We start from the raw sequence: 23,531 nt of genomic DNA, 5'->3' as shown, positions 1-23,531 counted from the left end.
TGGTCAGTTTTGTGCTGAGGAGCTGGAAAAGCCCAGATTCACTTAACTACCCCCGATTTATTGCCACGAACTAGATCATGCAGGCTCTGCTGGCTCTGCCCTCTCAGCCCCTTTTGTTCCGTCCCACATGGAGCCCACTGGGGTACCTTCACATCCACATCTGGATGAGGGAAGTTTTTCAAAATGCTGGGGATAGTGCAAGGGCTGAAGGGAAGACATCAGACGTCACGTCCAGCCGAGCTCGGATTCCTCTGCCCTCCCTGGAGTCTGCAATTAGCTCAACAAAACTGGCTTTTGAGAATATCAACGCGGACAGCCCTCGAATGCAAACCCGCGGGAGGTGCAGCATGAAAACAACCATTAGTTGCTTTTAGAGTGCTCTGTGGATGACAGCCCCCCCTCCTGCCACACAGCACAAACAGCCCACCCCTGGCTGCGATCCGGCTCCCGAGCTGCCCGCAGAGCCTGCCGCTGGTCGCTGCCATCGCTGCTGCTGCATTCAGTGCCCGCGGGCAGCACAGCACGCACTGGCTTTGCCAGCTGTACTCCATTATGCTTGCCCTAGAGAAGCCGCTTCCACTCCCGGCAAAGGCGAACACATGAGGAGAGGAATCTATGCAGAGCGTTTAAGAAACCTCAGCCTTATCTGCAGAGGCTTTCCAGAAATTATTGCTCTTCCTGCAGGGGTGAGCATCGCCACCAGGTTACAGAGAAAGAGCCCAGCGTGGTGTGTGATGCTGGTGCACCTGTATCACCTAATTCACAGCATATCGTCTTGGCAGGAGACATGTCACAGCCTCAGGAGCGTTAACTTTTTTCTTTTTTTTTCCCTCCTCCAAATAAAGCACAATACTTTGCTTCCATTTTGAGGAACAATTCTCCTGCCAGAGGCCTGCAAGGTACAGAGCTGGGGAGAATCCCTGACCTTCCATGCTTAAAGGCAAGGCGAAGGTCACAGAAAAGGAGACTCAGACAGCATCTTTGGGGTTCAGTGCTATCAGCAGATTTCCGAAGTGATTTGATAGAGAAGCCACATGGCAGAGGCATGGAGTAAAGGCCAGTCAGCACACTCAAAGCCTCGGTGCTGCCTGTCAGCACAGATTGTGCCAGTCACAGTACTGCTGCTGTGATTGGGGATCTCTCCACTGCAGTATATGGCTCAGTACCCATGGGGAAGGCAGCTCTGGGAAGCCAACAAGCTTCAGTCCATCTTGAATGATATGCAACTTTGATTTTTAGAATCTCAGAAATCTGTAGATTTAATTTATTTCCATCCATGTCAGATTCAGACTAGTCAGCGTTAAACACTCTTTGTCCTAACGATTGTTTGTTCTAGTTAAAAGTTTTCAAAATACTGCATAGTGAGGCAAACAATGTTAATTTGACAAATATATTGAAAAACCATTTTATTTTATTTTATTTTATTTTATTTTATTTTATTTTATTTTATTTATTTATTATTTTATTTTATTTTCTCTTTTTTTTTTTTTTTTGGAAGAAGAATTGTGTAATGAATTGGAAGAGTCTTTTAATGCGTCTCCATTGATGTTTCCCTTGGTCACACTCACGGGACATCCTGTTAGAGCTGAGCTCAGCTAGGAAAATGAGCACATGCAGGAAACATCACTTTGACTGCCAGCACTGTGAACTCCTCCATCTGCATCCCTACAGGATCTTTGGGGATCAATCTCTGCACGTGCAAAGATGAAATGCTGAAGGCCAGAGCTAAAATAATGTAGCTGACATTTTATTGGTGTGGGATGGGGCAGGGGACAGTGTTGGTAGTGAATATAAGTTTTTTTTTCATCTAAATGAAAATGCTATAAAATGCTCTTTCAGTCACCCTGTATGTCTGAGAAAGGCTTTGTGTTAATCATTATGATGATACGTCTTTAGCAGAGGAATAAGTGTACAGACAGCCAAGAGGAAAAATGTGCATGCTTTTATTCACGAGGGTTTAACACAGCTCCAGTGAATTGCGACAGCGTACAGCAGGACCAACACCGAAGCGTGTACAAAGCAGCACGAAGTCCACATATTTGTAATTCTAGATTAAATATTCTGCTAAAATACAGCTGGATCCAACAACCTAGAGCAAACCACTCCTGCCTTTTAACATAGTGCACCACAGTAGAAGGCTATTTTCTTCATTTCTCTCTGCTGAGGTGTCTTTCCTCTGTTAACATAATAGCATGTTGGAAATAGTTCAATAAAGTATTGCTCTGGAGAGAACTATGAACTCTACATCCAAGAATCGTAGTGTCAACCACCTGTATTCCCCTGCTCTCCTAGCACTGCTGTTCTGAGTCCTTTAAATCCTACTTCAGTAGCATTTAAAGCACCAGGTAGAGATTTCTTCACTGCAAGATCAAAAAAAATTAAAGCAATAGAATTATAAAATAAAATAAAAATAAAAATAAAAATAAACATAAAAATAAACATAAAAATAAAAATAAAAATAAATAAAAGTCTTGTTAAAAATAAACATAAAAATAAACATAAAAATAAAAATAAAAATAAATAAAAGTCTTGTTAAAAATAAACATAAAAATAAACATAAAAATAAAAATAAAAATAAATAAAAGTCTCCTGTGTTTTTTAACCTATAATTATGGAAAGACAAATGAAACACAAAGGAACCCCAAAAGCTAGAAAAGGCAAAGAATCTGAAATAGAGATTTAGAATACGAAGTCCATGGCCATTTGGCCCTCAGACTTGAGCAGCGAACAGCGGTGGTGCCCACTACCTGACAGGCAAGCTAAGCTCCTGTGTGACACCAATGCCTATGCTTGAAGGCACTGCCCAGGAGTCCTTCAGACAGAAACAAGACAAGCAGCACTTGGCACGTGTTCTAAAGGAACAGATATGGTAGCCCATACAAGACAATGTCTCACCCAGAAATAGAGCCCCTGTCCCCCTCACCCACCTGTACATGTTCTGAGCTCTGCCCAAGTGGGCTACATCCACGTGTGAGAGCACAATGTGGCATGTGTTCATGTCTCCAGTGTGTGCTTGGAAAAGGGAAAATGCCACTCCAAGTGGCAAGACAGTTTCTTTGCACCATGAAGTTAGACGTACTCTGAAAACTGCCCCAGCTGAGCAAAGGAAGAGCCAGAACTTGGCAGTGGGCAACTCACTCTGTGGCATACATTGCAGGGCTTTTAAACAATTTTTGAGAGTTATGGCTTTCAAAGTCTATTCAACGTCTGCTATTTTCTTAAAGACTGACGTGAAATGGAGCTCTGTAGTCTACCAGAACAGCCCCTTCCACATCAGCTGTGCAGCACAGAGAGGTGGCCAAACACGTGAGAAAAGGCCCCAGGTGAGGGTGAGAACAGGAGAACCGTGACGGGGGTTGGTCTGTTCTCCCATGTGCCTGGTGACAGGGCGAGGGGGAATGGGCTTAAGTTGTGCCAGGGGAGTTTTAGGTTGGATGTTAGGAAAAACTTCTTTACCGAAAGGGTTGTTAGGCATTGGAACGGGCTGCCCAGGGAGGTGGTGGAGTCACCATCCCTGGAAGTCTTTAAAAGACGTTTAGATGTAGAGCTTAGGGATATGGTTTAGTGGAGGACTCTTAGCGTTAGGTCAGAGGTTGGACTCGATGATCTTGAGGTCTCTTCCAACCTAGACAATTCTGTGATTCTGTGATTCTGTGACGTGAGGAGCTCCTGCAGAGGGTTACACCCAGGACTGTGCATACGGAGCCAGTAGTCCTTTAGCTCACAAATGGTTTGACTTTAGTTTATACAGGAACCAGAAAAGTTATTAATACCCCAAACTTGAATACTAGAGAAGTACAGCACGGGGGGAAGTGCCAGGTAAACTGAGAAACAGCGGCCCCTCATCCCCAAATCAGACAGATTAAATCAGCGCTGAGTGGTTGCGTTCCAGCTCCCAAAGTCTCCTACACAGCCCTGTGATTATCAGGCATTACTCACAGCTTTCTCTCCAAGGCTCTTCTTGCACAAAGGATTGCATTTAGGTGACAGCACGTAGATTTCTGTAAAGTGCTTCAGGTCCTCAAAAGCAGGCGGGTGCACCGTGAAGGTATTTCAAACACAGGCACGCTCGGGAGAGTTTTAAAAGCAATTCACTTCTGTTGTGGTTTAACACAATGTAAATGGGGGATTTAAATAGTTTATTCTAAATGCTCTGTTGACTACATTGTCTAGTTTAAAAAAAAATAAAAATAAAAATCTTCCTGAACAAATATTATTGAGAAAAACAAGACTAAACCTGAAGGAAGCTGGGAGCGCTTGAGCCATGACACAAAACTCATCCTCATAACACTCATCCCACTCATCCACCAACAGCACGTTTCTGATACCTTACCTGTCTGTTCAGCCCTCACTTCCTTCCCTACTTTTTTGAGTTTTAGGGTCACAGGTTAAAGAAAAACAACAACAACAACAACAACAACAAAAACACACCTTATTCAAAATGGCATCAGTCAGCAAGCAGAACAGGTGGTGCTGTGATCCCAGAACCAGGACGAATGGCCACAGTAGTGCAGTTGGGACAACTGATGGAGGAGATGGCCTCTGTCCCTGGGTCTGGCAATTCCTCTCTGTGGGCATCCAGCTGCTTCTTGCTGAGTACAAGCTGGGTGATGCTTTGCTCAGAAACAAAAGCTGTGTGACAGACTGTTTATCCCATATTGGCAGCTACCACCTGCAAAACAACCACAAAGACCAACAGCCACGCATCCAGCTGAGCTGAGAAGCTGCTCCATTGTCATCTGCTCAAGGATGCCTTGCAGCAGTCAGCATCTGACCAGCCTTCCCAACAAGAGAAGTGGGCAAGGCCTTCAGCCAGCTCTCCTCTGCCACCTCTCCTGCAATCCTGCACGTCTGCAGCTGCTATACCAAATTACTTCTGCTCCATGAGGAACGTTTCTCCACCTCTATTTAATTCTGAAATTTTGGAATTTTGAATTTTGGAATTTTTGAAGTACTTTTGGAAGTATCTTTGGAAGATACTTATTTGCTCACCGCTTCCAGTCCTAGGGATGCTTGAATGCGGAGAAACTCAGCTAGCAACAAAATACATTGCATTACTGATCCTTAAAAATATACAGGCTGGAGGATGGCAGCAGGGGCTAAGCAGTAAGAACAACTGTTTTTATTTTTTTGTGCTGTAATTAAACATTTTCCCTTGGCATTTGAAATCATCACTTGAGCATCTTGGATATATCACACTTATCCAAGGAAGCCCTGACCATGCAGGCAGGGTGCCATTCTCTGAGTTAGATTCAGCAGGACAAACCACAGTCTGTGCTGCCAGGAGATTACAGGCAACTTTGCCATGATGGCACACGACCTCTCGTTATTTCCTACCTCATTACAGCACCAGCATCCTCTCTGTGAAAGACGCTTCTCATGCCAGACGCACATACCCCCTGATGGGCATGGCCACGACACTGCCACATGGGTTGGACCTCATGCCTCAGCAGGTGCCACATTACTTAACCTAGCACACAGTTGTCAGTTCATGATAAATCATCTGCACACCCACAAGGAGCACCATGGCAGGCCAGTGTTACCACAATGCAGCCCCAATGTGAGCATTGCCAGTGCTGAAACTTCTTCTTTGCAAGAAAATTCTTCCTATAGATGACTGCATACACGGCTTAGAGGCTACAGCATACACAAGAAAGAGCATGTTTTGTTTCTGGTGACATTTATGAGCTTTGGCTTCTAGATAGAAGATCAGTACCATCAACCCGTTCTTTGATTAAGAAAATAAATGAAAATCCGTGATTTCATCTGCTTTGTCAAGCATGTACAACTCTCTTGGTGATTTCAGAGCACAACCTCTTTCACTCAGAAACCAGTTCTGGGAAATAAGCACAGCTCTGTGTGCTGGGCTGCACTAATCAGTTCTGGAAGCAGATTAGGAGGGATGAGGACAAACAGCGACTGACCCCCACAGCAGGACTGCAGAGAGAATTTAAGCAGCACCTCAAGAAAGGCTTTGCTCGAGTATTGGCAGAGGGAGCTGATAGCATTCAACAGGCTTCATTCACTGAGCCCCAAATCTGGCTCTGCTACCTTGAAGCAACACTGAAAACAAGCACTTTTGTAAGTAGAGTGCTGCTCAGCACTTTATTTTATATTTTATTTTATTGCTACTTTGAATGGGTATCTCCCACCATTCTAAAACAAGCTGAAAGTGGATCACCAGCTGGCAAGGAACAGTTTTGGAACAGAAACCCTTTGCACAGCAAGACAAAAAATCAGAAGAAGGAGCTTCAAGAAAAGCCAAAAGCTCTTCTAGCTCAATAAGACAGATGCTTATTTTCATGCCCACTAAGCAAGAGGATGGGCATCAGCATCACGGAGGACAAAAGCATTTGAATTACAATTTTTATGATGAAAAAGGATTATTAGCATCCAACCCAGCCCTGTTGTAGTATATTTCTCTTAGCCAGTCCAGGGATAGCACCCCAAATTCAGTGTTTGCTCACATGCTGTAGCTCTGGCATTTCCAGGGGCCACAGTGAAGGAGGCTGTGCACTTGCAGATCAGTTTCCTGCACAGCTCGGAGCCCACCAGACAAGTCTGCAGCAGCTGAAGGCAGGCAGAGGGCTGTCCTCCAACACAAAGACCATCTCAGGCTGCTGCTTCTGTCTCGGTGCTCCATGGCCTCAGTGGGACCTGAGGAAACCCTGAGCAGCACACGAATAGCAGCATCCCTCCTTGGCTTTGGCTACAGGATTGTGTGCAAGGAGATGGAAGACGCCTATTGTAACACCTGTCTGGGCAAAAGCCACACACGTCCTGAGCGAAGACCACGGGAGGGGAGCTGCTCCGAGACACGCTGCTGACACACAGGCTCCACTCTTCAGATGACACCTGGCAGAAGCAGCCCCAAGGCACCAGCAGGGCTGCCTCATCCTCTGCCTTCCTGGGAGGAAGGAGAAGGTGGCAGCAGGTTTCACTCTTTACTGTTACAGCCAGGGGAGATGGAAATCAGAAGAAGGGCCATTGTTGTAAGCAAAATTCTCCCCCAGCCGATGCCTTGCTGAAGTGGATTGATAAGAATCTTACATGCAGAAAACAAACAAACAAAATCAAATCCAAAGACCAAACAGTACACAAATGTGTCACAACAAGAACTGTCACTATCATGCATCGGAAAATCTGTAGCCAGTTTACCGTGTCTGCTGCTCTGCAGATGGCAGATAGCAGCTCGCTATCTCAATAGCATCTCGGCAGGTAGCAACTGTTTGCTTCCAGGGTTTTTGTCTTTTTGGTTGGCTGAACAGTCCAACATTGCCTTGTTAGCACAAATAACCCCTACATGAACCAGATAAAGGAAAACAAATCAAAACAAAAACAAACAAACAAGGAAAAAACAAGGAGTGACAATTTGCAGTCACATGTGCTAAGAACACAGCAACGTGCAAAGGAAACTGAAGAGGCGTTCAGCACAAAATCCAAAGCACTCAGCAAGCTCCTCATGTACTGCAGCATGTATTTCCCTGTTGGTTTACTTTTTCTTTTTCTTTTTTTTTTTTTTTTTTTAATTTTTCCCCACCATGCCCTTTTCTATCCATTTAGCTGTTTAATTTACGGCCATAGGATGCATAGACTTATCAGTCATCGCAAGCGCCCTCTGCGTTTTTGATGTTGCCCAGGCACAGCCTTTAATGTTTCCCATCCAATTCACCCCAGCTGATGGCCTCCAGGATCTGCTGGAGACTTGATTTTTCTTTGGCAGGTAACAAACATCCTTCACATCAAGTCTATTACTTGGCCTTGGAACACTGTCAGTCCTTTCAGATCCAAAGCCACAGTAATTACGTTTTACATTTTCCAGGCACTTAGTGCATTAGTCCACATACACTTCCTAATTCTCTCTGTGAATTGGGGATAATAATTGGCTGGCAATAAGAGCAGCCTCTGCTCCCAGTTTCAGTCACGAATGCAGGAGCCTACAGCTCTTGCTCTGGCACGAGGATGGAGCTCTGCCTGATCTAGCCCTGCTCTGCTCCCAGTTAGTGCTCTAGTATGTGCTGAAGTTCAACGAGTGCATTCAACACTCAACCCAGGGATACACCACAGCTTTGCTAGACAGTTACCACATCTTTTTTCTGAACGCAGAGAGCCTCTGTAGGTGTTAACAATTACGCCTGCCTCAGACCATGCTAGCTCCAGGGCAAAGCACGGCTCTTCCTGCTCCAGAGATAGCAGAGTCAGTGCACCAGCCGGAGATTTCTGGATTAAAAAGCCACCATCCAGAAAAAGGTCAAGCACACGTGCCAATCCTACTGCACGACCAATGTATCCCCAGCCTGTTGGCCTCGTTAGTGATGCCAGTTTCATTCATGCAGCCAGATTATTAGCCCCTCTTCCTCCCATCCTGCCTCCTCCCTTTGCCCCTGTTTTTACTTCATGGCCATATCACCACAACAGGTCTCCAGCCAAGCCTGCCCTGCAGGCACCTCTCACAGCATGCAGCCTGCTCTCTCCCAGCACCGTCCTGTGAATCATAACCACCGAGGGGATGAACCAGATCTACAAAATCATGCCACTATGTGACTTGTACAGGACCAGGCACTGGGGAGGCATCTGACCAGGGTCTACTGCCTTCCTGGCAGCAGCTTGTGTCTTGGGTCGCCTGTTTAGCATCAAATCATTCAGATGAAAATGAGCAAAGTTTCTGTAAGGTTTTGTGAACCACAGTAAAACCATGTAAACTCTGTCTGAGCATGAGGATAGATGGAACCTGGACGCTCTTGAGGAGACAAGTGGTGAAGCAGCCACTGTCCTATCAAAAGTTACGCAGAGCTGGGGCTGCTTGTTTTGTATGGAAAGGAAAAAAGATGCTGCTTCTCTAGAATGAGAAGCCAGTTATGCCTCTGGAGCCAGGATACACCAAATCAGCTGAGGTGCCAATGGTAAAGGGCCCAGAACCAACTTCTCAGTATTCTCACTTCAAACCAACATTATTGTGACCATTCAAACCAACAATTGCCATTTTCAAGCAATGCCACGTGAGATACAGTGAGTCTGAAAGCTGAAGGAAGGGCTTAAGCACCAGACACTGCAGCTGTAAGGCTGAAAGGAAGCAGAAGAATGCATCTTCCTCAGGTGACATGAAGGCAGGACCAGCAGACACATTCTGCTTGCCCCCCAGGTTCACCACGATACCGTCAGTCTCTTTCCAGGCATTCTCAGAAACAACCAAACACACTTAAAACAAACCCAAGTAACGCTGTCACGATCCATTTCAGCTGCTTACAAAGACATTGCTCAAGTGGGAAAACAAAAGCATCTGGAGAATAGGCTGTATTATAAAACACAAACTAAAGCAGAAGCTTTGTTCTGCAGCCTGCTGAGAACCAGCAGACCCACCCAGGAGCTGCGAAGCTATTGCTGCATCGGCAGCCAGCATCTTTCATGACAGCAACTGAGGCCTTGGGCTTGTGCTCTCGTGAATGAAGCAGACCGAACTAAGGCAAGCAATGGTGGGTTTTGCATCAAAGGGGAAATTAAATAAATAAAAAACCTTAAAGACTTCCACAAAAATGAAACTTCCCTCAGGTGTGGGGAGGAAGAATTGTGTGTAATTGTCAGAGGCAGAGAACAAGAAGCGAGGCTGTAAGGGCAGTATCACTTCGTGATGACCCAGTCAACCTTCCCCCCAAAGCCAGCTGTTCAGATTTCTGTTTTGTTCTCATTTGCACGGTTAGGTCATGCATTTAAATACATTAGCATGCAACCACCATACGCAGCATTATCAGGTACAGATCTGTCTAATCCAAACCCATCAATACAACATCTCTACACAATGACAGTGCAAGTCCAAGAATATTTTCATGTGAAAGACTAGAGGTGTTTAGACAGATGTGGCCCACATTTTACCCTTGGTAGGAGACTCTTCTTGTAAACTTTTTTCTCTACCAGCTCCAGGCCACTGTTTGAATTCCTAATGGAAAAGCTAATCGAGATGAAGTTTGAAAAAATAAAATAAAATAGAGGAAAACAAAACAAAACAAAACGCAAAGAGATTCAAGTTAAAGATGTACAGGGACTTGCCTCATAAAGGTGCAGAGCATTGCATTATACCCCTGTCCAGACACTTACATACTCAATTAATACGATTTTTTCTTTTTTCCTGACTACCCTAATCTCCAGAAAACTCAGATAAAGTCATTGCACAAAAGTAGATATTCCACTTGTAAATACTGACTTTTATAGCAGAGTATTCAGTCAGAGGAATAAAAAAGCATCAGTTAGAAATTCCTTGTGCTGGATTACCTTTGGGGAAAAACGTAGTTTGCTGCTTATTAGCTGCAGGGCAGGTTTCTGCTTTCAGAGTTAGCTACACAACTATTAGCACAGTTTCTTATTTTGAAGCTTGGGAATTTCACAGTCAGACAAGAATTGCTTCTGCTCTTGTTTAGTAGATCAGCACCATGGCCAGGTAACAACAAGGGTTTAGTTTTGCCCCATGATGTATTTCTGTTTTCCACAATGTACAATGAATTATTTATTTTTTTATTTTTATTTTTTTTGACACCTCATTTCAAACTAACATAAAGTAGTGGTAAGAGAGATAGAAAGTCAAATAATTTATTTTTTTTTCTGTCCAAATCAAAGGCAGAGAACATTCTGAATTACTACAAGTATATTTTACATGGTACAATACGAAACATCGACTTCCAAAACAATTTTTGCAACAAGTATTTTAAAAGTCACATTCACAACAGATGCTGACAGCAGTGCTTTAACCATTCCTTAAGTGAGGTATACATATTAAATCAATCCCCCTGCATACCTGAGTAATTTCTCCATGACATATATGCCAATTAAAGACAGCACAACTTGCATGGTGTTATGTCACTATGAACTTCTGCTTGTGTAAGAGACGGCAGAGGTTTTCTTCTCCTAACTACTATAGCATTTACACAAGTCAACAAATCTGCAATCACACTGGCATGAAGTAGAAGCCCTCTGTTCTAGCACATCAGCTCTGCACTCCTGGATTTTTTTGCTGAAAATACAAGAAGGGAAGAAGCAGTCTGAACCAGGACCATCATGGATTTGCTCAGTGGCAGATGAGAGCAACCGACAGTACAAAGTACAGGGAACTGTTAAAACCACCAATAATGAGAGCACAGATTTAAAAGAAATAGTGCTTGCTCAGGAAGAATTAGCGCTTGTATTTATTACTTTAATGTGACTACATATAGGCAAAGGGACCCTCCTATGGTAAGTGTCTCATGCTGGTATTTAAGCTAATCAGTGGCAAATGCCTGATTTCTGCAGGACAATTATATATTGGTACTGTCAGTGCAAGTAAGAGCTGTGTGTAAGAGCCTCTAACTTCAAACCAGCCCACGGCTGTTGGCAATTCCTAACAAGCCAGTAGCAGAAAAAGAAGGAGAAAAAAAAAAAAAAAGTCCTTACAGTTCTCTGAGTATGTAGAGAACACAAGCTATATACAAGCTATAAATTTATATTACTGCATATAAATAATGCAAGGAAATCAATTACTGTAGCATGTGTTTTCGAGTTTACTGTAGAATCTGGACTAGGTATTTCAATTAATTTCAGCTAAAAATCCCCTTACACCTCTGGTGTTTGGGATTTAAAACCATTCTCAAGGATCTTGACGAAAAAGACAAGTTCTCAATTTTAACAAGTGAGCAAGCACCAATGCTAGCCAAATACCAGAAGACACTCATTTTTGAAAGGCAAAACAAATTCATTAAATGTTCCAATAAGCAAGAGCCCTTTTTTCTTAGCAGTTCAGATAAAAAAAAAATAAACAAAGGGGAAAAAAATAAAGGTGTCTCAGTCCCCCAAATAAAATCAGAATATGCATGGTTATGCTCTGCAATTTGACGTGTTAAAGCACACATTTGTGGTCCAGAGTGGTGCAATCTGCCCCTGTGCATCAGCATGACCAGGTAAAAGTGAGACTGAAAGCAACACATAGTTCCAGCAAGTACAATTCTACCCACAGATAAATTAATATAAAAGGGCAACTATGTTTTAATTCCATGCAGCTGAAGCCATTCCATTTCCTAGCCAGCAACTGCACGCCATTCACTTGTCACATGCATATCTCCACCTGGGCAGTGGGGCAATGCTTCAGGCATTGCTAGTGTTTTATTTGAGTAGGATGGGTTATAGACATATTGATGACAACCATGTAATGTTGTTTCAGTCACACTGGGTTTGTTCAGTGCTATTATGTTATGCTGACTAGGTCCTTATGTTCTTGAGAAAAAAAAAATGGGACAAGAACTTCCAGCCTGACAGGATTTCAGTTAGTTTCTCTGCTTTTATTAACAAGCATATAATATTAATTGGCAAAACACTGGATACAAGCTTCACTATCATAAAATCAAAACATTAAGCAATAATCCAAAAAGGCTTATTCAGACAAAACTAGCCACCAATAGTACAAAAATACACAGCAACACAAAGCATAAAAAATTGTAAACTTTCAAATGAAGCTAAGCCAAAAATATGGTTTTACACTGTGACAGTTTCAATATCTTTATTATGCCATATATGAGGATAAAGGCTTAGTGGTTGCACTGGCTTATTGTCCCTTAACTGTGAAATAATCTTGTTGCAGAAGGAAAGAAACTCTCCTTTTGTTTGGATGACTGAACTTGAATTCATGATTCCAGTAAACCAATGCTTTGATTTTCAAATAAAAAAAATTGGGGAAAAACAAACAAAAAGTCAAACAAACATCAGCCCAGCCTTTAAAAATCAGGACTCCATCCTTCAGCTACACCTGACTTCGCATGAATGAGCCTGGGTGTTCCTGTGGAACCATCCAGGTTATTTGCAAAGTTACCAATGGCAGTGCTCACAGGACACTTAGTTCCTACCCTACCACTCTCATCTGGGTGCGTTGTTGTGACCTTGAAAGATATCCTAAATGAAAGATTTCCTAGAAGCCCTATGGATGGATCAAACACAGATCAAACAGCAAGACTGGAGCTTTAGTTTGTATATAAATAAATTGTAACTCAATGGTAAAACATCGTTAGCTTGCCGCAAAAAGCAAGTTAAAGCAAGTTCATAGAAAGTGTTTGTACTGATTGCAAGTTTAGATGAAAGCAGAGACTGAAGTAATGTTCCCATGTTCCTTAATGTTGTTCTCTCTACAGCTTTTAACTTCAGCAACAGATGTCAAAACCTCTCAGTTACAGTTAATTATATCTTATGCAGAGATTCTAGTGTATAGAACAATTTTTTGTCCTGTTATCAATGTTACACAAAGGAACTGAATTGTAGGTTGTATTAGCATCTCCAGTGAAACATCCAAACCGAAGTGATTACCTGAGGAAAGAGAGAAACTAGATTCTTCTGTACAGCCCAGCCTTCTGTACAAAATGTATCTTAAATATTGTTGAGAATATAACTTACTAAGATTCATCTGCTGATGTACAGACTGGTTGGCTTTTTCCTATTACATTTATCTCAACGGTAAGATGCATAATGTTGTAAAATTGGCTCATTGTATGGTTACTTTTACCATCCTGTAGGAAAAAAAATAAAATTAAATGAATCCCCTAGGACTATTAATGCTGTTATGAAGACAATAGAGCCAGATAAGCTTTCAAAGGCTCATAGCCTATTGGAAAAAATAGCACCATCATAGTTGTAGTCTGATATTTTTTATGGTCCCATATCCCCAGAGGTGATAGTGTTGTAAACACTATTGCACGACCAATAAAAATAAATATTCCCAGGTTTGATGGTATACAAAGATACCAGACATAACAATGGCACAAAACATTTTCAGATAGGCTGCAAGTCTTGCCGATTGCTTCCACAATTCACATTAAGGTTTCTTGCAAGATCATTTATTTCAGAATATTGCTGACAGATAGTTCTTGTACTTACACAAATTTATATCCCACACTCCACTCTTAAAATAAAGAATAATCAAAACCAACATCCCCAAGTAACAGCCCCAAATAAAGCCCCATTTGAACAAATCAAAAATGCCATCTACAGTCCTTTTTAAGTTTAACGGTAAGTAGATGCTACATTTACAATTTAAACATATGCCTAATAAATGCATGTTTCAAACCTATTGCACAAAAACATAAGTAATGCTCTTTATCCATATAAAACAAAAACATACAAATAAAAGCTACTTAAACTCAATGTAAAAGGAAGAAGCTTGTAAAAACATCTTACAATTTCATTTTATATGCCCGTAAATAAAGTTGGACCATTGAAACCAAAAATACTTGGATGGTAAAATAAGACAGAAGGTTTAAAATAGAATAAATAATTTTATAAAGTTAATTTTTAAAACCCCAAATCTTATTTAAATTCAATATTATATATTCTATCTGAATTCTCTGTTTTTAATGAAACTATATTTAATGAGACTCTGACCCTGGGTGATTCATCAGTCTCATTGCTGCTGAGGATAATGTAACAAGATACTTCTTTACTGTAATTATTTACCAGCATAAGCAATTGTGAAAACTACTTCACAGTAATGCCATCTTCAAAGAAATCCAAAATAAACTGAACAGGATCTCGCTAGGACAGAGATATCTATGCTGAGTCCAACTTTCAGTTCAACTTTGAACAGAATCAGGGTCATTTTACCCAATATAATCTTGATATAAATTAACTGTCTCCTAAGCTTCACAGAAGTGAAACAGAGCTCTGACCCAAAGGAGGCCTCCCTCTCAGTTCAATTCAATTGCATTGTAGTCTTTTAGTAAGGCTAGAGTAAATAAATATATGGTCCAGACACAATCACACCCCTCCTGAGGGAAAGAGTTACTATACCAAAGACACTATGACATATGATTTAGAAAAATAACAGGGGTTTCTTTCTTTTTCTTTTCTTTTCACTGATGAGGTTTTATCAGACTAAACACATTGCAAAAGCAGTTGCACACAAATCTGAGGAAAAAAACTCCCAAACATTTATAGATATTAATACTGTCTTGAATTTACCTGTCTATATAGGTATCAACAGAGTTTTCAACATATTGATAGCACCATAATAAATTCAAGTGATTCTAAAGAGGGCTAACAACTTCCAAATATATGTTCTGCACTACAGATTTTTGTCTTTGTTTTTTTACAGAAAACGATAGATTGGAAAGGCTTATGAATTTGCTTGTTTGCTACTGAGTCCTCAGCTGTACAACTACACAGTGGAAAGTGCTAAAATCCTAACATACTTTAACAGCACTGCATCAATGTCTGGGTGTACAAAATATTTCTGCAGTACACTCATTCTGAGGTAGACAGATCTCATGCACGTGTGTGTGTGTGTGTGTGTGCACGCTTGTGCACACACATAAACACACAAAAACTATCTTAACCAGGATGCTGTCTAGGGGATTTAATTCTATGTCTACGTCAGGTACAGCCAGTATCTGTACATTTGGGGTGTACAGAAGGTGGCAGTTTATAGTCGTGTTGGTATTCTCAGTGCTTCACTGGCTAGAGCCAGTCCCTCATTTACACTAGGACAGTAACAACCACACGAACAGCTCCAGAAAGGCCCAGTATGCCAGTTTGCATATGCATTCACACCACCTGCATTCAGTGTTTTTATAAACAGGTAGACTCAGGATCTCATTTGTTCTACCAATTCAATAAATGTTAAATACAGGTGAAAGCTGAAATACATATGTGAGTCTGGAGACAGTAAGACAAAACCAGAGCCACATTCCAATTCCACCGCTCTGTGTGCATGCACACACCCACACACAAGGCCTGGATGTGGACCAGACGTTCAGATCTAGCTACTTTGTGCCCTCGTTTGCAGGGACAGCATCGCTTTTTAGCCTTCATTTGGCTCCCATCTCCATCTTTCGGTAGGCTTCCTTTCTTTTTCTACTTGCATAACTTTTGATTTCCATTCACATCTGTGACTATCCATAAAAATGAAAAATCCTGTTTTCAAAGATAAACAAAAATTGGAACATCCCTTCTGCAGCAGCAGATCTAAGAAAGGAGAGCTGAAGACTCCGAAGAATGAAAATGCAGGAGATACGCTGAGGAATGTGGTGCTTTGAAAACTCAAGAGGAAGATGACTGAAAATACTTAATAAAGCTCTTGTGATATCAGCTTCCTGTTATCAGTAAAAAGTAATACTTCGTTGCAGAAGAGGGGAAGGAGCACAGATAGAGAAAGCAGGGCAGCTACAAGCAGGCTTACTTTCTTATCCAAAGGCAGTTTATCAAAAAAAAAAAAAACAGTAATAATAATAATAGGTATAGCAGCTAGCATTTTCAGCTGACTGGAAAATGCTTCTGAAAGTTAGAAGGTTAGCTATTTCCAGATGCAAACTGTATTATCGGGAGTTCTAAGTAACTTACACCCTGGCACACAAATGCTCTCACATCTGTACTATACATGCTATACAGTACACATCTTGCAGAAATCAGTTTCAACTACTGTTTTTAAAAAGCTGACAATTACAAAAAGCCTTACAAACAGTGCAGTGAACTCTGCTAAGTGCTATTGAGGGTGCGCTCCATAACATACATGTAGGTTTATATGTGTATAGATATGTACACACATACACAGCATATATGTCACCTTGCATCCACTAGGGCTGATGCAAGTAAAATTACGAGTTAAGGCCAGAAGGTGCAAAAATAATCTTGTCTGACCCCCATAACATCTAGTAATTGTCCTGAAGAAAAAGGTATGGTTTCATAAGAAAACAGGTGAAGGAAATATAAAGCTGTTCATAAAATATAAAGCTGCTCTTAATTACCTAAGTAACTTTTAATCACTAAAAATTGTGCAATATCACCCAATGTTGTTCAAGAGCCAGGGTTTCAACAGTCAGTGACAACAAATTCTCTCTAAAGTAAAAACTGATTTCTGCAAGCCATAGCTAAATAAGAAATATGTATTTATATATATTTGTTAAAATTCACAAATCTAGCACTTTTGAGTACTTGTCATGATGTGATGCCATGGCAAAATATCAGGGCACACTAAAAATCAACTGCAGTGACTGTTGTTAATCTTACCAAATCAACATGCAAAAGGGGCATCAAGACTTTACCAAAACAGAAAGTGGGGGAAAGCAACAATTGGGCAAAATTAACAAACTCATTGGTTTCCCAGATTTTCAGAAGTTTTCAATGCAGCATAATAAATATCACCAGTCACTATATCATTAGTTATTTTCAATGATCTACAGAACAACTTGATTAAAGCCAATGCAATCAGGCATACTATATAACACAAGAACACTTTGCAAAAATATAGTTTTTAAATATTCAGAATGTGAGAAGTAACTAAATGCAACTTGGTGTCAAAAGCAACATTTTAAAACCACCCCACAACATTCTAACTTATTTCTGTGTAACTGTAAGAGATGAATCAGGCTGAGCTACATGGAACTGTGAAGTGTTTTCAGTATCTGTAAACTTAGTGCTGGTAGTGTCTTGTTGAGTTGCAATTTCTTTCTTTCGTACAAAATAAGTATAAATATTTTCTGTCCGGAAATCTAGGTAACACATCCCTAGGAGAAATATTCAGAAGGACAGTCCGCTATGAAAGCACTACAGTCTTCCAAAATTATTCGGCTGGTTTGTGTCATGTGATTAGTGATGCACTAAGAAGGTGCCAGATGATAGTCTCTGCAAAAAACTCTGTCCAGAAGGACAATAAAGTTCTCTTACAGCAAGTCCATTTTGGGTCTGTAATGTAGCAGTAGAGGTGCTTTCTGCAAGACAGAAATATAAGCTAAGTTAAGAAACAAAACCAAAATTAAACTTTTCAGTACATAAAGTTGCAAAAGTAAATTTCAGTACACAAAAGTTCAAAATTAAACTTTTCAGTACATGTTTTATAAAACAAAGGTTAAACAAACTATCAGAATAGCTGTTCTGTGCAAAAGCATGCAGTACTTATTAACTGTAATAGTGTAAAAGCACATGGCACTTCATACTTAACAGGTCTTACTCAATTCTTCTTCTGTGAACGTATCCATTGCATTTTTAAGTATAGGTAGACTTACAACATTCATAACATCCTGCATCAAGGAGCTGTGTATCCTGTAAAGAATTGCTTCCATTTGTTTGTTCTGTAGCTCCCACCTGTGAGTTTTCATTTTATGCCCTCCGCCTCTTTCACTTGAGATGGCAATTTATGGTTGCCTTTTCCATGTGACTCAAAATTCCACAGATTTACATAATAAAGTTAAATACAAGACTTCTACAGATGCATATAAATTAGCGCTCTTTTTCAATTCTTCATTTTTCCATAAAATTCCTAGCATTTGCTTTTTTTCTTCTTCCATCTGGTTTCAAAGCCTTGAAAATTCAGCCAGCTTACAATCCATCGTTTTATATAAGAAGTTGAGCCCACTGTTATCCCCAACATGTATTCTTTTACATTTACCTACACTGAACTCAAGTTGCTTATTAATCTCCAGTTACGGAGAACTGTAAAGGTTTGCTTCAATCCTTTCTGATCAATCTGTCTTCACTATCCCAAATAACAACAGCATTGTAATTGAGCTGTTATTGCATTAACCAGACCCTTCCTAGTCATTCAGGAAGGGATTCTAGTAGGATTCTAATTGTGACCTCTCCATGTTTCAAAGACTGACCACTGACTTCTATCCTGCATATGCAAATCAATTGTTTTTCTGCACAAAGACAGAAAAACAATTCTGTACTCTCACTTGCACCTCTTCCAGATATGCAACCAAAGTTCCTAGCACCTATCTCAGTGTACACTACAGGTTTATGCGTTGTTGTTTGTCCATTATGAATACCAACTCCTCATTCAAATAGCTTCAAATACACATACACTGATTCTGGAGGTGTGCCTCGACTCCTAAGTGTTCACCCTTGCAATTCATTCTTATACTTGTTTCACTTGAGCTGCCATTATTGTGATAACTTACACTCAGAATAAATGTTCCACTTTATTATTCAGCTGCGAGGGAGTTGTTAAGAGAAACCACAATCAGTAAGTCAAAGATGTACTCACTTAACAAGCCATGTTTATGCCTACTAAATACTGCTGGAATTCTCCTTAACTAATGCAGACAAACACTGCAATTACTCCCTCTCCTTGAGAAGTACATCAGCCTTCTTGAGCTAGAGAAGAGAAGTGTGTTGAAAATTTCTGCCTTGCCTGCATCACAATCTATTTTCCCACTTATACAGAGTAAAACCAGTTTTTACCTGACATAGCTAAAAATAATACTTTCTTGTGGCTTCAACTTCCTTTCCCTAAGTTGATCACAATTTGACGGTTGACAGAATATACCCTTTTTTCTTGCAATGTACATTTAATTCCTTTTGGCTTCATTTTCTTTGAAACAAAATTAATAATTACTGTTTAAGAATGTTGTATTAGGTATCTATTGAAGTATCTTTTTATTGAGTTTATAGTTACTGCAGTATAGTTCCAAATGACACACTTTATAACTTTTTTTTTATCTAGCCACTCCATGATTTACTTGGAACCACTGTGTCATACCTTAAATCTCCATCTAGTAACAACTACAAACTTGAGTGTGTGGTCCTTGCCAAGAATCTCTTCATTGCATAATATGTCCAGCTGGCAAAACAAAAAAGACAGTTAATTTGTTAGGACACCGTACATGAAACAAAACATTTCTGGCAATACTACAAACATTAGGCATTAATTTTGTCTCCAAAGACAGTGGAACCATTCATCTTGTAATTTTTCTGCAAACAAAAATTGTGTAAGGGAACTGTCTTTTCTCAATATAAAGAGAAGCAAGAATGTACCTATCTCGAATATCTTGCATGAGCTAGACTTAATTATTTGATTTAGCTTCCCAAGCAGCACTAAAGCCGTCTCCTAAAAGCTTTATATGATTTTGAGAAAGACTGATTAAATGATGAAGACAGAATCCACAAGTCCAAGGAGAGCTTTATTATTTACCACATTATGAAAAAAAATTACATGAACACCAGACAGGTGACTTTCTGCAACAAGGCTGTATTTTTTAAAAACTGTCTGCCACTCTCTCATACACTATATTTATGTTTTTTTGTTGGTAGTTTTTTTTGTTTGTTTTGTCTTTTTTTTTTTTTTTTTACTTTTGCAGATCCTCATTTGTTTATAATAAGTTGTTAAAATAAGTTGTTTTTACTTGTCCGCCTCAGCACTGAAAGGTCTTGACACTAGAAACAGTAAGGATATAAACATAAAAACATGAGATCATATTGTAGTCAGCCCAGCACAAAAAGTTACTTTAAAACAACGCAAGGACAAAGACTCATAACTGTATAATCATAAGTATGTGCTAATGTAAGCACAAAAGAAGAGTCAGGAATGTTCTAGGTAACCTATGCTTCATTAGCGTAACAAAACGCACACCCCTGGGTGGCAATCTGACATGATAACGAGCAACCCACCTTAGGTTAAAAAGCTGGCACAGAACTCAACCACACACATTACTGAGCAAGTTATGGAACCAAAAGCAACCAATGAGTGACTCTATCCGTACCTTTTAAATTGTATAAAAGGCCTGGCACTCAACTCTGGGTGTGCTTGCTTTGTGAATTATTGCCTGGCCCCCAACTCTGTCAGATTTGAAATAAAGGTTGATCAGCAGACCTTGACTCGGTGTGCTTATCAGCTCCAATTCACTGGGCACAGACACAGCCCTTTTTCAAAGGACAACAATATAACTAATAACCAACTCAACTGCAATAGCTGAAAAAGTGATGGTGCAAAAGTGATTGCACCACAATTTATGTACCCTTTAAGAAAGTGGGAGGGATAGCTAAATAATAAAAAGGTACTCTTTGAAGTTGGTAGGAAGGATAGTAAGTTACTAAATCAGACTGGTGGAATGGAACAGAGGGCTTGAACACAAAAGCAAAGATTCAACTGCAAAAAAAAAAGTCTCATTTAAAGGAAAAGAAAACACTTTTGATCAATGATGGTACATATGCCGCTGTTGGTCTACAGCCAGAAGTCAACAGAAGAGGTCGAGGCACCAAATGTTACAGTTTTGTTTCAGAAAGCTTAGCTGAGTTTGGGGATGTACTCCAACCTAAAGACAGAGTACTTTGAAGTACAGAGAAGCTAGGAAGGAAGAATGACAGAGATGCAAACCAGATCTTGAGGTTTGACCACAAAGTTGTTGACATTTTGGACTAGAAAGCAGATGCTTGAGATGCAAAGACACTGTGAACAAGACACAAAAAAGTAGTAAATAGAGACTGCATTCCTATGTTTGCCTTAAGTGTAATTTAGAATATGAAATGGGAGAACTGTGAAAAGTTGTCTTTCTTTCTGTACCTTTCACCATAAGTTCTTCCCATGATTCCAAGTACTGTCTGCAAAGGAAAGGTGAAGTAGGTATATCATAACACTGCTTGTCATAGGCAGCAAGACTTCAGGATGAACTTCACTGACAGCATAGAGGAAAAAAAGTGTAGGAGGAACAGCCCTGCAAAACCCCGGGTGAGTGCGGCAGGAGGGCAGGAGGTGCTGCAGGCAGGCAGCAGCAGTTCCCCTGCGGGCTGTGCAGGGAGAGGCCCCTGGTGGAGCAGGCTGTCCCCCTGCAGCCCATGGGTCCCCCATGGAGCAGATCTCCACGCTGCAGCCCCCCCATGGGTGGAGGAGCCCCCGCTGGAGCAGGTGGATGTGGCCTGGAGGAGGCTGCGGCCCACGGAGAGCCCCCGCAGGAGCAGGCCCCGGGCCGGAGCTGCAGCCCGTGGAGAGGAGCCCACGTGGAGCAGGGGGTCTGGGGGGAGCTGCCCCCACCCGTGGGGGACCCGTGCTGGAGCAGTTTGCTCCTGGGGGATGGATGGACCCCATGGGACAGAGCCGCGTGGGAGCAGTGCTTGAAGAGCTGCTGCCTGTGGGCAGCCCCCACAGGCTCAGTTCAGGAAGGACGGCAGCCATGGGAGGGACCCCACGGGGAGCAGGGGCAGAGAGGGACCCTGAGGGAGCAGCGGGGCTGAAGCGCTACAGACTGACCACAACCCCCATTCCTTGTTCCTCTGTGCCCCTCAGAGAGAGAACGCAGAAGAGGGTGGATGGGGAGAATGTGTTTCTAGTTTGCATTTAGTACTCATTGTCGTATTCTGTTAGTAATAGGTAATGAATTATATTAGTCTCCCTATGTTGATTCTGTTTTGCCTGTGATGATAACCTGTTAAGTGATCTCCTCGTCCTTATCTCCACCCCTGAGCCCTTTCCATTATATTTTCTCCCCCTTTTCCTTTGAGGCGAGAGTGAGAGAGCGGTTGTGGTAGAGGTTAGCCATCCAGTAGGTTAAAAAAACAAAAATATACAAGTGCTGTATAATCCCAAGAAAATATAATAGCTACATTCAATTGTAACATTACAAGCTGAAAGAGGAAGAAGGAAAACTTAAGGGAAAAAAGACTGTAAATTGTAAATTGAAAGTGGAAAGAAAAAATTAATTTGAAGAAAAATAATGTAATTGTTTACATTAATTTCCTTAGCTTACAAAGGACAGGAAAATGGCTACATAACATATAATTTAAGAAATGGTGAATGTGTTTATTTTCTGAAAATAAAATCTGACATTGCTTTGCAAAAGAATGACCCCACACTTTCCATAGGACTTTTATCTGCAAAATCATTTTTAGAAATTAAAATATTACCTCATTAAAAGAAGAAAGATTAAGTTTTTTGGCAATGAACTTCTTTAGATGCAGGACTGTTGCTTGCGCTGAACAGCGAATCCATTTTCGTTTCAATCCACGCAATTTGCTGCTATTGCATTCCAAGCAGATGCTTACCTTCAGTAAAAAGGAAGCAGTCAGGGCAGGGTAGATCAATTTTCTGCAGTTCTCATTATGTATTCCATATGCAGTTTATATTAATGCAACAAGGTGAAAAATTGGAGTACTAATATTCCTTAAACTGAAATGCATACAGTCCAACTGATGAACACATTTTCTAAAATTTCATCAATTTAGTAATAAATACTGCTCCAACCAAAAAGGGATCTCAAAGAAAAAAGTTCTAGGAAGAACTTTTATGTTGAAAAAAGGATGCTCCAGTTCAAACTCCCAAACCACCTCTAGTTGGCAAGGACTGTACATCACAATATAGTATGAAATAAGAGAACTATTGCCAATTATTAATAATGTCTTCTACTGTAACGCCTTGCTTTTAATGTGACTGCTAAACCCAGTTTAAAAAAAATAAAAAAGTAATGCATGTTGAAAAGTGAATATAATGTTTAAAAAAAGAATACGTATAATGGATCTAACAGACTTAAAATTCTGAAGATTAGCTGCAAAAAAAAAAAAAGAGTCTCTTCAGTTTCTATGTTTCAATTTCACTTCTTTTCTCATCCAGCTACATGTTACTTTGTCTAAACTCTTTGCTATGATTCCCTTTATGCAATAAGAGGATCTAGAACTAGGAACAATCCCTTTGAAAGTACTCATGCTTTATAATTCAAAACAAAATTAATCCAGGTTAAATTTAATCTAGACATACATAATAGGAGAACATAAAAGGGAAGGAGTGTTTATCCCAGCAGGACATTTCCCTTTCAAACATGTGTTGTATT

General features: G+C 40.7%; 1 protein-coding gene across 8 annotated transcripts in view; it reads right to left on the bottom strand.

Moving 5' to 3' along the window:
* Window positions 1–12,278: 12,278 nt before the first annotated feature.
* Window positions 12,279–23,531, bottom strand: part of PCGF3 (polycomb group ring finger 3) — a 56,410-nt gene continuing 45,157 nt past the window's right edge. For 7 of the 8 annotated variants that reach the window (XM_038170360.2, XM_038170362.2, XM_038170363.2 and 4 more), the window contains 3 exons: window positions 22,612–22,749; window positions 19,475–19,555; window positions 12,279–17,705 (listed from right to left, as the gene is read on the bottom strand). In XM_038170360.2, the coding sequence (XP_038026288.2) occupies window positions 17,658–17,705; window positions 19,475–19,555; window positions 22,612–22,749 (267 nt within the window). In that variant the 3' untranslated portion in view covers window positions 12,279–17,657. The remainder of the gene's footprint in view (window positions 17,706–19,474; window positions 19,556–22,611; window positions 22,750–23,531) is intronic. The other variant, XM_038170361.2, reaches the window with a different exon arrangement.

The sequence above is a fragment of the Anas platyrhynchos genome, chromosome Z (assembly GCF_047663525.1).
Source record: "Anas platyrhynchos isolate ZD024472 breed Pekin duck chromosome Z, IASCAAS_PekinDuck_T2T, whole genome shotgun sequence".
In the NCBI taxonomy this organism is placed as follows: Eukaryota; Metazoa; Chordata; class Aves; order Anseriformes; family Anatidae; genus Anas; species Anas platyrhynchos.
Note: the sequence above shows the minus strand (reverse complement) of the source record. Positions and strands in the feature narration are given on the sequence as shown.